The sequence below is a fragment of the Poromitra crassiceps genome (assembly GCF_964638095.1).
Source record: "Poromitra crassiceps genome assembly, chromosome: 1".
Lineage (NCBI taxonomy): Eukaryota > Metazoa > Chordata > Actinopteri > Beryciformes > Melamphaidae > Poromitra > Poromitra crassiceps.
In genome coordinates, this window is record NC_139623.1 from 114,790,116 (window position 1) to 114,803,728 (window position 13,613).

A 13,613-nucleotide genomic window follows, 5' to 3' on the forward strand; every position below is an offset into this window, starting at 1 on the left:
CTGCATATTGAAGAAGGCCTTTCGATGCATTTCACAGAGTAAAAATACAGATATAACACTTGAGGGTTATCCAAACAATAACGCATATTAACTGAGTACCTATAGTGATATGTAAATGGCAGAAAAAAAGGTATTTCAGTGTTCTACCATAGAAAAGTCAAATGGCACACAGGAAGGCCAAAATGTGCCCAGATCAGGTCTGCCTGGGCCTACCTGTAGTAAATCATCTGTAAAATTGCTCTGGTTCACTTTCTAAGGATTTGCTTTGATACAAGCACTCATAAGATATCACTCTACTGCTCCATAGAAGAATTTGGCTGCCAACCCATGATTTTCAGGTGGGTTTCAGCCAAAATAGTGAGGGGGGGGGGCTTGAATTTTCTTATTTTTTGCCATGTTCTAACAGATTTTACTCTGATACAGTACATTTGTAATTGATTCTGACACTTCTACAGCAATCTCACAGGTGTTGGCTAGCTTTTGAACAAAATAATTTTCAGAAAATACCCTGTAGTTGTGGAGATATACTCCATTCAGTTCGGGCATGTCATTTTCGGCAGGTGAGCTGAAAAATAGGCTTAGGGATTAACAGGCTAACCATGTCTAAATCCTATGTACAAATGTACACATAAATGTACATACAGATAAATAGTTGTTTAATCATTTACTTACACTGTCTAAATGATCTTATGAACCATTATCAACTCCTAAATAAATGGTTTGTAATTGATATAATACTTATTTATAAATGGTGAATCTATAATTTACAAAGTATGAGAATACAATCAATAAACACATAAGAGATTATGTTATTAATCAGGAATAAAATGTTTATAAACTGTGTTTATGACTTGCTTAGTAATGTATGAATAATGCTTTATAAATGATGAGTTCATGATGAATTAAGTATTTAATAATGCTTTATAGTGTATAGTTATTATAAAGTGTTACCGTGAATTTTTTTAAAGTGCTCCTTCTAACCCACAGACAGCTACAGTAGCTGTGCTTCACCTGTAATCTCCACTAGTCTTCTTCTGGAAACCAGCCGGCCCTGCCTCTCCCACCATTGACACGGTCACCACCTCAAAGCCCACGCTGTACTGCCTGCAGAGGGAGACAGAGAACCACACAGAGAGGGTCACTAACAGAGACATGCTGTACTGCCTGCAGAGGGAGACAGAGAACCACACAGAGGGTCACTAACAGAGACATGCTGTACTGCCTGCAGAGGGAGACAGAGAACCACACAGAGGGTCACTAACAGAGACATGCTGTACTGCCTGCAGAGACAGAACCACACAGAGGGTCACTAACAGAGACATGCTGTACTGCCTGCAGAGGGAGACAGAGAACCACACAGAGGGTCACTAACAGAGACATGCTGTACTGCCTGCAGAGACAGAACCACACAGAGGGTCACTAACAGAGACATGCTGTACTGCCTGCAGAGGGAGACAGAGAACCACACAGAGGGTCACTAACAGAGACATGCTGTACTGCCTGCAGAGACAGAACCACACAGAGGGTCACTAACAGAGACATGCTGTACTGCCTGCAGAGGGAGACAGAGAACCACACAGAGGGTCACTAACAGAGACATGCTGTACTGCCTGCAGAGACAGAACCACACAGAGGGTCACTAACAGAGACATGCTGTACTGCCTGCAGAGGGAGACAGAGAACCACACAGAGGGTCACTAACAGAGACATGCTGTACTGCCTGCAGAGACAGAACCACACAGAGGGTCACTAACAGAGACATGCTGTACTGCCTGCAGAGGGAGACAGAGAACCACACAGAGGGTCACTAACAGAGACATGCTGTACTGCCTGCAGAGACAGAACCACACAGAGGGTCACTAACAGAGACATGCTGTACTGCCTGCAGAGACAGAACCACACACAGAGGGTCACTAACAGAGACATGCTGTACTGCCTGCAGAGACAGAACCACACAGAGAGGGTCACTAACAGAGACATGCTGTACTGCCTGCAGAGACAGAACCACACAGAGGGTCACTAACAGAGACATGCTGTACTGCCTGCAGAGGGAGACAGAGAACCACACAGAGGGTCACTAACAGAGACATGCTGTACTGCCTGCAGAGACAGAACCACACAGAGGGTCACTAACAGAGACATGCTGTACTGCCTGCAGAGACAGAACCACACACAGAGGGTCACTAACAGAGACATGCTGTACTGCCTGCAGAGACAGAACCACACAGAGGGTCACTAACAGAGACATGCTGTACTGCCTGCAGAGACAGAACCACACAGAGAGGGTCACTAACAGAGACATGCTGTACTGCCTGCAGAGACAGAACCACACACAGAGGGTCACTAACAGAGACATGCTGTACTGCCTGCAGAGACAGAACCACACAGAGAGGGTCACTAACAGAGACATGCTGTACTGCCTGCAGAGACAGAACCACACACAGAGGGTCACTAACAGAGACATGCTGTACTGCCTGCAGAGACAGAGAGAACCACACAGAGAGGGTCACTAACAGAGACATGCTGTACTGCCTGCAGAGACAGAACCACACAGAGAGGGTCACTAACAGATACATGCTGTACTGCCTGCAGAGACAGAACCACACAGAGAGGGTCACTAACAGAGACATGCTGTACTGCCTGCAGAGACAGAACCACACACAGAGGGTCACTAACAGAGACATGCTGTACTGCCTGCAGAGACAGAACCACACAGAGGGTCATGAACAGAGACATGCTGTACTGTCTGCAGAGACAGAACCACACACAGAGGGTCACTAACAGAGACATGCTGTACTGCCTGCAGAGACAGAACCACACAGAGGGTCATGAACAGAGACATGCTGTACTGCCTGCAGAGACAGAACCACACACAGAGGGTCACTAACAGAGACATGCTGTACTGCCTGCAGAGACAGAACCACACACAGAGGGTCACTAACAGAGACATGCTGTACTGCCTGCAGAGACAGAACCACACACAGAGGGTCACTAACAGAGACATGCTGTACTGCCTGCAGAGACAGAGAGAACCACACACAGAGGGTCACTAACAGAGACATGCTGTACTGCCTGCAGAGACAGAGAGAACCACACACAGAGGGTCACTAACAGAGACATGCTGTACTGCCTGCAGAGACAGAACCACACACAGAGGGTCACTAACAGAGACATGCTGTACTGCCTGCAGAGACAGAGAGAACCACACACAGAGGGTCACTAACAGAGACATGCTGTACTGCCTGCAGAGACAGAACCACACAGAGGGTCACTAACAGAGACATGCTGTACTGCCTGCAGAGACAGAACCACACAGAGGGTCACTAACAGAGACATGCTGTACTGCCTGCAGAGACAGAACCACACAGAGGGTCACTAACAGAGACATGCTGTACTGCCTGCAGAGACAGAACCACACAGAGGGTCACTAACAGAGACATGCTGTACTGCCTGCAGAGACAGAACCACACAGAGGGTCACTAACAGAGACATGCTGTACTGCCTGCAGAGACAGAACCACACACAGAGGGTCACTAACAGAGACATGCTGTACTGCCTGCAGAGACAGAACCACACACAGAGGGTCACTAACAGAGACATGCTGTACTGCCTGCAGAGACAGAACCACACACAGAGGGTCACTAACAGAGACATGCTGTACTGCCTGCAGAGACAGAACCACACAGAGGGTCACTAACAGAGACATGCTGTACTGCCTGCAGAGACAGAACCACACACAGAGGGTCACTAACAGAGACATGCTGTACTGCCTGCAGAGACAGAACCACACAGAGGGTCACTAACAGAGACATGCTGTACTGCCTGCAGAGACAGAACCACACACAGAGGGTCACTAACAGAGACATGCTGTACTGCCTGCAGAGACAAAACCACACACAGAGGGTCACTAACAGAGACATGCTGTACTGCCTGCAGAGACAGAACCACACAGAGAGGGTCACTAACAGAGACATGCTGTACTGCCTGCAGAGACAGAACCACACAGAGGGTCACTAACAGAGACATGCTGTACTGTCTGCAGAGACAGAGAGAACCACACACAGAGGGTCACTAACAGAGACATGCTGTACTGCCTGCAGAGACAGAACCACACACAGAGGGTCACTAACAGAGACATGCTGTACTGCCTGCAGAGACAGAACCACACACAGAGGGTCACTAACAGAGACATGCTGTACTGCCTGCAGAGACAGAACCACACACAGAGGGTCACTAACAGAGACATGCTGTACTGCCTGCAGAGACAGAACCACACAGAGGGTCACTAACAGAGACATGCTGTACTGCCTGCAGAGACAGAACCACACAGAGAGGGTCACTAACAGAGACATGCTGTACTGCCTGCAGAGACAGAACCACACAGAGGGTCACTAACAGAAACATGCTGTACTGCCTGCAGAGACAGAACCACACAGAGTTAAGAGAGGAACGCGAATTTGGGTTCAGCAGGATAATCTTTACAAATGTGAATAACTTTTATGACTTTTGGAACGTAAATAGGTTTTTTTTCCAACACGATTTTTAGAAAACGCTTCAAAAGGCATAAAAGTGATGAACGTTTGTGAAGATTATCCTGCTGAACCCAAATTCGCACTCCCATAAACTTTTGTTAACCACAGACTATTTGATGCATTTAAGTGAAATCTCCATTCTAAAACCGCATAGACTTTTCCACTGACAAATCAAAATGGCGGCGATTTCTGGTTTAGCCTACAAAAATACATCATCCCTGCGGTACTCTATTAATCTACGTTTAAAATCATTTACAGAAATGAGGGACTCAATTTTGAGAATGGCCTGCAGATCATTCCAGGACCAAGGACCATAGTAGAACAGGCTTGCTTTGCCAAACTCTGTTCTGATAGAAGGCACTTTAAACTGAAGCCATCTGTGTGATTTGAGATCACACAGTCAGAACCGTGCCACTCGACAGTTATGGGTTTTTGAAGGCCGATATCTGATTATTTTGTGCCAATGTTCTGTATACATTTTGTCCACTGCCAAAACATTATATTATCCTGACCTGGATCCTCGGAGCTCGATGAGCAGCGGTCCGGGCCGCTCCAGGTTGAACTGATAGATGGGGTTGTGTTTGTACGAGTCCTTGTAGTTCCCACAACCCCCGGCACTGAGCCCCTTCCACTGGCCATTAATCTGAGGACAGAGGCAGCATCAGACACACAGAAGAAAACACAGACTCTCATTCCACTTAACTCACCGGCCACTTCCACTCTTTTACCAGGCAGCTGTTTCTACAGAAAAGTAGGATTTCCAAATGATGACTGGTAGAGTAGACTAATATATCAGGCATGTGGGGGTGAGAAGCGTCGAGTTGAGACTGGGGTGTCCGGGTAGTGCAGCAGTAGATTCCCTGCCTACAGATACGAGGGTCGCAGGTTCGAGCCCCCGTGTGACCTCCGGCTTGGTCGGGTGTCCATACAGGCATAATTGGCCATGTCTGCGGGTGGGAAGCCGGATTAAAGGTATGTGTCCTGGTTGCTGCACTAGTGCCTCCTCTGGTCGGTCTGGGCACCTTGACTCTGACTTGAGATGAGATGAGATGAGATCAACTTTATTGTCCCAGAAGGGAAATTTGTCTTGGGCACAAAGTGCACATAGCCACATCCTGTGTTACAAAAACACAAGAACACACAAACAGGACAGACACAGCATTGCACTAGGACACAGTGGGGAGATGCCAACTGAGACATGAAATTGCACAGCCCTATTGCACAATTTGTTTAAATCATACATACCCGTAGGTAAAAGAATATAAAATCAACAATAAACAATAAAACCAGCAGCGGGATAATGGATAAAAGAATAAAAGAGTAAAAGAATAAAACATTAAAATAAGATTAAATGAAAAGTAAAATAGATAAAATAGGAAGGTAAAACATGGGGCTAAGATTACCGTTCCTACTTAAAGTGCCTCCACCTACAAACTATGGGTTACTACAGCCCGGGGGGAAGGGCAGGCTGTTTGTTCAGAAGTGTAATCGAGGTAGGGAGGAAGGAGAGCTTGTAGCGGTTTGCTCCTGTATCTGCTGGCTCTGAATCTTCTGCCAGAAGGTAACAACTCATATTCAGTAAATAAAATGTGAGAAGGGTCGGTCAGAGCTCTATGAGCCAGGCTGATGACCTTTTTATCGAAGATGGACCGGAGCGTCAGTGATTCTTTCTTGCCGATCACTTTCATGGCTGTGTTAACCATTTTTAAAATTCTAGATTTGAGCTTGACTGTGAGAGACCCAAACCATGCCGCCATGCCATATCTGATCAGGCTTTCCAGCACAGCATTGTAGAATGTTGACATGATTTTGGTGCACACTCCAAAAAGTCTGAGCCTACGTAGGAAGTGCAAACGTTGTGCCAGTTTAGCACACAGATAGTCAACATGGACGTCCCATTTTAACATGTTATCCATTTGTATCCCCAGATACTTGTACGAGCTTACCTGCTCAATTTCCCTGTCACCTGTGACCACATGGTCATGTGCTCTCATTTCTTTGGTTTTGCAGGTATTTAAAATGAGGTGGTTCCTCTCGCACCACTCTTTAAAAGTAGCTATCTCCCTATAGTAAACGGAGAAACTTTGATGACTTGAAAAGGTTTCTAAAGTCTTGACTTTCTTGTGTTTGTGTAAATTACTTACGGTAGATTGAAAGTGATGAGATTTGTTCCAGCAGACGACTGAATTTAAATTCTGTTTTTTGAATTTATATGGACTGGCTGAATTTATTGAAGTTGAAACAAAGTCATGATGCTCTTGCTGATTTTTTTTTTAATCATATATTGCAATGAAAAGTCCTAGATATTTAGTTTTCTTTAAGATATAGTATTAAATTACTGGACTCTTGATTTGTTCTGACTCACTGTTCTACATTTAGACTTGTGACTTGACTTGAGACTTATGCCTCAATAGTTGAGACTGACTTGTACTGAAGTAAAGTTGACTTGGTCACAGCTGGCACCTCCGATCGAAGTATATGTTCTTATGGTGAGTGTTGGTTTCCAGCCCTGGTATTCTGCAGGATTCCACACAGCACTATAAGCACATTAATATCTGTTCACCTTGGAGTGTGTGAATAACGTACCCTTTTAGTGTGAGTGAAGGGAGTTGGGATCTTGGAGAAGGTGAACTTACACCCGGAGTAAACCTGAGGAAGGAAACAAAACCCATTAGTTTATATTGAACATGACTTATCACCATTCATCATTTTTATTTCCTTAATCATTACTTAATTGGCTCTTTCAATCCTCAACTCTCCACCGTGATAGCTGATGGGTGGTGAGCGATTTGGTGCAAACTGGCTGCCGTGCATCACCCAGATGGGTGCTACACATGAGGTGGTGGATCAGCCTCCCTGGCTGTCAGGGGTCGTCTCTCGGAGTTTCCAGGCGGGCGTGCAGCACCCATGCATCGCATTGTCCGCTCGCTCCGCATGAAGCAGCCTGGCCGCCTGGTACTCCGCGGATCCCACTCGCGTAGCACGACAACACGCTGAATCCCACATGACTTGGGGGTGGAACACGCCAGGATTGGCCGATGCCAAAGCCAGTCGACAGAATTGTCAAATCAAATCATCGACACGTATATGGTCCGCCTCTCAATTTGTTTTCAGTCTGAAACGGACTCAGATGCACGTGACGAACGGGTTCACCTCGACTTTAAATATCAGTGCCACGCTGGTGGAAAAATATCAAGGAACGAAACGATGTCTCCGGTTTCTCGCTTTGATCTGTGCTGAAAACTCTTCAACGAACAACAGAGTGGCAGCATTTATCCTCTAGTCTAGAGGATTCTCAAAGTGAATCACTGATCTGAACTGAGAGAACACACACACACACACATGCACGCACACACGCACACACGCACGCACGCACGCACGCACACACGCACACACACACACACACACACACACACACACACACACACACACACACAGTACATGTTGTTTTGTGAGTGATCTCAGGAAGGAGTCCATGAAATATAAATGGGTAAAAAATAGATATTTGGGTCACATACACATGCAGGCTCACACACGCAAACACACACAAAGTCCCTTGATTTTCTAAAAAGTTGACAAAAATACAGCACTTACTCCAAATTTTTGACTACAGCAATTCCCAAATGATTTCTACGAATCACATGGTCAATTGTGCTGCAGATTTTGTCAGCTCAGTCTTAACTGGAAGGACCCTTGCACCCCCCCCCCCCCCCAAATAAATAATGTAAAAAAATAAAATCAAGAAAACAAAAAGACCAAACTAGGAAAAAACAAAATGGATATTGAGGACAAAATCAAATGGATTGCATAGGGAAACTGAATCTGTTTCTCTATCAAATCCATCCACCCCATGTGCATGACAATGTGCAAGTATGTATCTGTATGAGCATGTATACTAACTGAAAATGTGTGTATACATATGTCGGAATGTGTGTGTATATGTGCGCGTATGTGTGTGTGTGTGTGTGTGTGTGTGTGTGTGTGTGTGTGCGCGTATGTGTGTGTGTTTGTGTGTGTGTGTGCAGCAGCCTCACCCGCAATGTGTAGTTGATGGTGTTCTGTTTCTCGTACTGGGAAACCACCAGTGTGAAGGTGTGTGTCCCCGCGCTCGTCAGCCTCATCTTGGTCAGGTAGTGGGGGCTGTTGATGCGGATGCCGTCGATGTAGGGAGGGGGGTCCGCTGTGGGTGGGGGGTGAGGGGTCGAGTTTATTAATAGAGGTTTGTTACAAAGTTATTTAAGAGAAAACACAGGATGCAAAGGCAAGAAGGATAAGGAGGGAGAGTGAACAGTGTGTGTGTGTTCATGTGCGTGCGTGCGTGTGTGTGTGTGTGTGTGTGTGTGTGTGTGTGTGTGTGCGTGCAGTGGTTCATTTTGTGTTGTGTTTAAACCCCCCGACTGCTAGATAGCAGTGTTGTATCTTCAGCAATTTGACTCTTCCACTCCAACATAACATATTTTTGACTCAGATTTCATGCATGGTGGTGTGTTCTTTATACTATGACAGTATTCCTAAAATTAGACTTAAACTAGAACGACCGCATCGCTTTAACGAACTTGGGAATGGCATTTGTGAGGTCACAGTGACCTTGACCTTTGACCACCAAAATCAAATCAGTTCATGCTTGAGTCTAAGTCGATCTAAGTCTAACCCGGATCCATAATGCCTCCGGCCTGGCTATCGCCGGCGGAGGCATAAAAAGTGCTATGCAAGCATTGTTTTATTTTTTAAATCAGCACAAAATGCAGTTGAGGGAGGCCTGCTCTTGTCTTGCTGTTAATGGAGTACTAAAGCTGTGTGATGGACAGACCTCACTGTACGCTCTGCAGCACACACCTGGCTAGTGGTGTGAGTGACTGATACTCTGCAGCACACACCTGGCTAGTGGTGTGTGTGTGACTGATACTCTGCAGCACACACCTGGCTAGTGGTGTGAGTGTGACTGATACTCTGCAGCAGCACACCTGACTAGTGGTGTGTGTGACTGATACCCTGCAGCACACACCTGGCTAGTGGTGTGAGTGACTGATACTCTGCAGCAGCACACCTGGCTAGTGGTGTGAGTGACTGATACTCTGCAGCACACACCTGGCTAGTGGTGTGTGTGACTGATACTCTGCAGCACACACCTGACTAGTGGTGTGAGTGACTGATACTCTGCAGCACACACCTGGCTAGTGGAGTGAGTGACTGATACTCTGCAGCACACACCTGGCTAGTGGTGTGTGTGACTCATACTCTGCAGCACACACCTGGCTAGTGGTGTGTGTGTGACTGATACTCTGCAGCACACACCTGGCTAGTGGTGTGAGTGACTCATACTCTGCAGCACACACCTGGCTAGTGGTGTGAGTGGCTGATACTCTGCAGCACACACCTGGCTAGTGGTGTGAGTGACTCATACTCTGCAGCACACACCTGGCTAGTGGTGTGTGTGACTGATACTCTGCAGCACACACCTGGCTAGTGGTGTGTGTGTGTGACTGATACTCTGCAGCACACACCTGGCTAGTGGTGTGTGTGACTGATACTCTGCAGCACACACCTGGCTAGTGGTGTGTGTGTGACTGATACTCTGCAGCACACACCTGGCTAGTGGTGTGTGTGACTGATACTCTGCAGCACACACCTGGCTAGTGGTGTGTGTGTGACTCATACTCTGCAGCACACACCTGGCTAGTGGTGTGAGTGACTGATACTCTGCAGCACACACCTGACTAGTGGTGTGTGTGACTGATACTCTGCAGCACACACCTGGCTAGTGGTGTGTGTGACTGATACTCTGCAGCACACACCTGGCTAGTGGTGTGTGTGACTGATACTCTGCAGCACACACCTGGCTAGTGGTGTGTGTGACTGATACTCTGCAGCACACACCTGGCTAGTGGTGTGAGTGTGACTGATACTCTGCAGCACACACCTGGCTAGTGGTGTGAGTGTGACTGATACTCTGCAGCACACACCTGGCTAGTGGTGTGTGTGACTGATACTCTGCAGCACACACCTGACTAGTGGAGTGAGTGACTGATACTCTGCAGCACACACCTGGCTAGTGGTGTGAGTGACTGATACTCTGCAGCACACACCTGGCTAGTGGTGTGAGTGACTGATACTCTGCAGCACACACCTGACTAGTGGTGTGTGTGTGTGACTGATACTCTGCAGCACACACCTGACTAGTGGAGTGAGTGACTGATACTCTGCAGCACACACCTGGCTAGTGGTGTGAGTGACTGATACTCTGCAGCACACACCTGACTAGTGGTGTGTGTGTGTGACTGATACTCTGCAGCACACACCTGACTAGTGGTGTGTGTGACTGATACTCTGCAGCACACACCTGACTAGTGGTGTGAGTGACTCATACTCTGCAGCACACACCTGACTAGTGGTGTGTGTGACTGATACTCTGCAGCACACACCTGACTAGTGGTGTGAGTGACTCATACTCTGCAGCACACACCTGGCTAGTGGTGTGAGTGTGACTGATACTCTGCAGCACACACCTGGCTAGTGGTGTGAGTGACTCATACTCTGCAGCACACACCTGGCTAGTGGTGTGAGTGTGACTGATACTCTGCAGCACACACCTGGCTAGTGGTGTGAGTGACTCATACTCTGCAGCACACACCTGACTAGTGGTGTGAGTGTGACTGATACTCTGCAGCACACACCTGGCTAGTGGTGTGAGTGACTCATACTCTGCAGCACACACCTGGCTAGTGGTGTGAGTGTGACTGATACTCTGCAGCACACACCTGGCTAGTGGTGTGTGTGACTGATACTCTGCAGCACACACCTGGCTAGTGGTGTGTGTGACTGATACTCTGCAGCACACACCTGACTAGTGGTGTGTGTGACTGATACTCTGCAGCACACACCTGGCTAGTGGTGTGTGTGACTGATACTCTGCAGCACACACCTGGCTAGTGGTGTGTGTGTGACTGATACTCTGCAGCACACACCTGACTAGTGGTGTGAGTGTGACTGATACTCTGCAGCACACACCTGGCTAGTGGTGTGTGTGTGACTCATACTCTGCAGCACACACCTGACTAGTGGTGTGTGTGACTGATACTCTGCAGCACACACCTGACTAGTGGTGTGTGTGTGACTCATACTCTGCAGCACACACCTGGCTAGTGGTGTGTGAGTGACTGATACTCTGCAGCACACACCTGACTAGTGGTGTGAGTGACTGATACTCTGCAGCACACACCTGGCTAGTGGTGTGAGTGTGACTGATACTCTGCAGCACACACCTGGCTAGTGGTGTGTGTGTGACTGATACTCTGCAGCACACACCTGACTAGTGGTGTGTGTGTGACTGATACTCTGCAGCACACACCTGACTAGTGGTGTGTGTGTGACTGATACTCTGCAGCACACACCTGGCTAGTGGTGTGTGTGTGACTGATACTCTGCAGCACACACCTGGCTAGTGGTGTGAGTGTGACTGATACTCTGCAGCACACACCTGGCTAGTGGTGTGAGTGACTCATACTCTGCAGCACACACCTGACTAGTGGTGTGAGTGACTGATACTCTGCAGCACACACCTGACTAGTGGTGTGTGTGACTGATACTCTGCAGCACACACCTGGCTAGTGGTGTGTGTGACTGATACTCTGCAGCACACACCTGGCTAGTGGTGTGTGTGACTGATACTCTGCAGCACACACCTGGCTAGTGGTGTGAGTGTGACTGATACTCTGCAGCACACACCTGGCTAGTGGTGTGAGTGTGACTGATACTCTGCAGCACACACCTGGCTAGTGGTGTGTGTGACTGATACTCTGCAGCACACACCTGACTAGTGGAGTGAGTGACTGATACTCTGCAGCACACACCTGGCTAGTGGTGTGAGTGACTGATACTCTGCAGCACACACCTGGCTAGTGGAGTGAGTGACTGATACTCTGCAGCACACACCTGGCTAGTGGTGTGAGTGACTGATACTCTGCAGCACACACCTGACTAGTGGTGTGTGTGTGTGACTGATACTCTGCAGCACACACCTGACTAGTGGAGTGAGTGACTGATACTCTGCAGCACACACCTGGCTAGTGGTGTGAGTGACTGATACTCTGCAGCACACACCTGACTAGTGGTGTGTGTGTGTGACTGATACTCTGCAGCACACACCTGACTAGTGGTGTGTGTGACTGATACTCTGCAGCACACACCTGACTAGTGGTGTGAGTGACTCATACTCTGCAGCACACACCTGACTAGTGGTGTGTGTGACTGATACTCTGCAGCACACACCTGACTAGTGGTGTGAGTGACTCATACTCTGCAGCACACACCTGGCTAGTGGTGTGAGTGTGACTGATACTCTGCAGCACACACCTGGCTAGTGGTGTGAGTGACTCATACTCTGCAGCACACACCTGGCTAGTGGTGTGAGTGTGACTGATACTCTGCAGCACACACCTGGCTAGTGGTGTGAGTGACTCATACTCTGCAGCACACACCTGACTAGTGGTGTGAGTGTGACTGATACTCTGCAGCACACACCTGGCTAGTGGTGTGAGTGACTCATACTCTGCAGCACACACCTGGCTAGTGGTGTGAGTGTGACTGATACTCTGCAGCACACACCTGGCTAGTGGTGTGAGTGTGACTGATACTCTGCAGCACACACCTGACTAGTGGTGTGTGTGACTGATACTCTGCAGCACACACCTGGCTAGTGGTGTGTGTGACTGATACTCTGCAGCACACACCTGGCTAGTGGTGTGTGTGTGACTGATACTCTGCAGCACACACCTGACTAGTGGTGTGAGTGTGACTGATACTCTGCAGCACACACCTGGCTAGTGGTGTGTGTGTGACTCATACTCTGCAGCACACACCTGACTAGTGGTGTGTGTGACTGATACTCTGCAGCACACACCTGACTAGTGGTGTGTGTGTGACTCATACTCTGCAGCACACACCTGGCTAGTGGTGTGTGAGTGACTGATACTCTGCAGCACACACCTGACTAGTGGTGTGAGTGACTGATACTCTGCAGCACACACCTGGCTAGTGGTGTGAGTGTGACTGATACTCTGCAGCACACACCTGGCTAGTGGT

At 48.0% G+C, this 13,613-nt stretch overlaps 1 protein-coding gene across 1 annotated transcript in view; it reads right to left on the reverse strand.

The window, feature by feature from the left end:
• capn7 (calpain 7) overlaps positions 1 to 13,613 on the reverse strand; it is a 100,310-nt gene that overhangs the window by 8,212 nt on the left and 78,485 nt on the right. Inside the window, exons 17-20 of the mRNA XM_083640341.1 lie at positions 8,567 to 8,712; positions 7,119 to 7,181; positions 5,045 to 5,175; positions 1,012 to 1,104 (exon numbers count right to left, since the gene is read on the reverse strand). Coding sequence (XP_083496467.1) covers positions 1,012 to 1,104; positions 5,045 to 5,175; positions 7,119 to 7,181; positions 8,567 to 8,712 — 433 coding nt within the window. The remainder of the gene's footprint in view (positions 1 to 1,011; positions 1,105 to 5,044; positions 5,176 to 7,118; positions 7,182 to 8,566; positions 8,713 to 13,613) is intronic.